The sequence below is a fragment of the Piliocolobus tephrosceles genome, chromosome 7, assembly GCF_002776525.5.
Source record: "Piliocolobus tephrosceles isolate RC106 chromosome 7, ASM277652v3, whole genome shotgun sequence".
In the NCBI taxonomy this organism is placed as follows: Eukaryota; Metazoa; Chordata; class Mammalia; order Primates; family Cercopithecidae; genus Piliocolobus; species Piliocolobus tephrosceles.
This window is the reverse complement of record NC_045440.1, coordinates 255,963-258,121: the sequence shown is the minus strand read 5'-3', so window position 1 is coordinate 258,121 and position 2,159 is coordinate 255,963. Positions and strand designations below refer to the sequence as shown.

The 2,159-nt window shown below is 48.6% G+C and overlaps 1 protein-coding gene across 1 annotated transcript; it reads right to left on the bottom strand.

Moving 5' to 3' along the window:
- Nucleotides 1–736: 736 nt before the first annotated feature.
- On the bottom strand, nucleotides 737–1,390 carry DEFB136 (defensin beta 136). Its single transcript, XM_023225276.1, has 2 exons — nucleotides 1,336–1,390; nucleotides 737–918 (listed from the first exon to the last, which is right to left on the bottom strand). The coding sequence occupies exons 1-2, from the start codon at nucleotides 1,388–1,390 to the stop codon at nucleotides 737–739; spliced, it is 237 nt and encodes a 78-aa protein (XP_023081044.1).
- Between the last annotated feature and the right edge of the window lie 769 nt (nucleotides 1,391–2,159).

Below are 2,159 nucleotides of genomic sequence, written 5' to 3'. Positions count from 1 at the left end.
TTTAATCCCAGGACTAACTCTTGTCATGTGACCTTGGAAAATATTCTTCATCTGCAAAATGGGAGAAATTGTAGATTTTATTGTGTGGAGTAAGTTACCTAATAGACGAAAATCACTCAAATGTGTGACTGGTGCATGGTTAGCTCGTTTCTATGCCCAGAATATATCATCGCTTGGGCCTGTGAACTTGTATTAATCCATCGAATTTTATTATTATTTTTTTTTGAGATGGAATCTTGCTCTGTTGTCCAGGCTGGAGTGCAGTGGCACGATCTCGGCTCAATGCAACCTCCGTCTCCCAGGTTCAAGCAATTCTCCTGCCTCAGCCTCCCCGAGTAGCTGGGATTACAGGCACCCACCACCAAACCCAGCTGATTTTTGTATTTTTAGTAGAGATGGGGTTTCATCATGTTGACCAGGCTGGTCACGAACTCCTGACCTCAAGTGATCTGCCTACCTCAGCCTCCCAAAGTGTTGTGGTTACTGGTGGGCGTGAGCCACGGTGCCTGGCCTGAATTTGAATTTGAAAGAGGAATGAGTGATTGGGGATGGGAAGGTAGGAAAAATAATAGGGGATGCATTTCATGGCAGTGCTCCCTTTACAAAATGCTTCTGGAATTTTGCCAGTAAATTTTCAGAATCTGGTCCTCATTTGCTGCCCATGGCTCACTTACAAGCTCTCAGATCCTTACACACACATTAGGATTTTAGTACTTTGAGCCATTCACATATCTTTTTAATGAGACCATGGATCTTTGGCTTGTGGGGGTTGAAAACGTGTCATATTTTTACAGCAAGACAGAATATTGTGGCAGAACGCAATCCACCTGTATCCTGGCGGACACCCGAAGAAACATACGGCTTGCTGGCTAGTGCAGGTGCGGACTTGGACTCCATCATTCCCAAACATACCTTTTCCTGATGTGGGGAGAGACCACAGAAAAGAAAAATCAATCTTCATGAGGCTGGGAGAAATCCTAGGCCTGCCGTCACCTCCTGGTGGATGGGTTGTTAGTTGTGATTCACCTCACCTCTTACCACATCTCGGCAAGGCAGATAACGCTCAGGGTAGCCAGAGGCATTGGAGGGGAGATAGGAACTGCAGCACGATCTGTGTGCACAATGACATCCACTCCCCTCCCCGGTGCCCTGGCAGATCTTGCGGCTGCAGCAGCAGCAGAGCAGGGCAGGAGCAGTCTGCTCGCTGTGCCCCTGACCTGCTGGCCCATCTGATATTGGTGTCCTGTTGCTGGGCTTATAGTTAGAGGGTTTTTAAAGCATCTCAATCTTTGGGAACCCCCACTTTGATGTTCAGACCCACACCCACTGTTTTACCTGAAGGCAGTAAGATCACCAGGAGGAGGAGTAACGCAGAAAGATGGAGGTTCATGGCCGAAGAGGGCACAGAGCTGAAACTCCCAGGGGTGGCTGCCTGAGAGGCTCCTTTATAGAGCTGGGCTGGGCTGGGTGGGGCTGGACGCTGGCCTCACTCTTCCTGGAGGGGCAGACTGAGGAGATCACAGGGTTCTGCAGAATTCGAGGAAGAAAAGGCCCTGGGCCATTCCGTGCTACCTCCTTTTCTACAAACCGCAGGAAAAGAAGAGACTCAGCTAAGGCTGTTATGTTTCCTGACAGCAGAACAGGAGAAAAGACCAGGATCCCCATGCCTAGGCCTGAACACTTTCCCTCTCCCTTCAAGTGTACTTTGATAGAAACATGGCATGAGAATGTCTGCTCCGTCTCTTCGTTCCTCTGGAGCACCCCCGAAAGCTCGGGAGCGCAGAGAAAGGGTATAGGAAACACAGGCTTACTTTAAGCCTGGAAAGACAGTTCTAAGACACAGAGGCTCTCAAGGTGTCAACCACTGGTCTGACCAAGAGAAGGGGCTCAGAGCCAGCGGAGAAGGGACAGCTTCCTTGTCTGACGTCTGACTTACTGACCTGGCTGAAGGCAGATACTGCAAAAAAAAAAAAAAAAAAAAGTCCTGGAAAAGTTCCTGATGGACTTTGTTTTCCAAATGACTGGTGTGAAATGTTGGCTAGGATTAGGGGACTTGGAAGCTTCTAGGAGAGATTTCTTTTTTGGAGTTGAGGAGTTGAAACTCTCACTTAGAAGAGTTGGTTCAGTGCTGTGTTCAAGGTCGGACGCACAGTATCCAG

Bases quoted from the DNA above. Each gene is read 5' to 3' on its own strand.
- DEFB136 (XM_023225276.1), bottom strand. From the start codon at position 1,390: ATGAACCTCCATCTTTCTGCGTTACTCCTCCTCCTGGTGATCTTACTG. The intron at 919-1,335 runs GTAAAACAGTGG...TCCCCACATCAG, and splicing joins GGTGATCTTACTGCCTTCAG to GAAAAGGTATGTTTGGGAAT.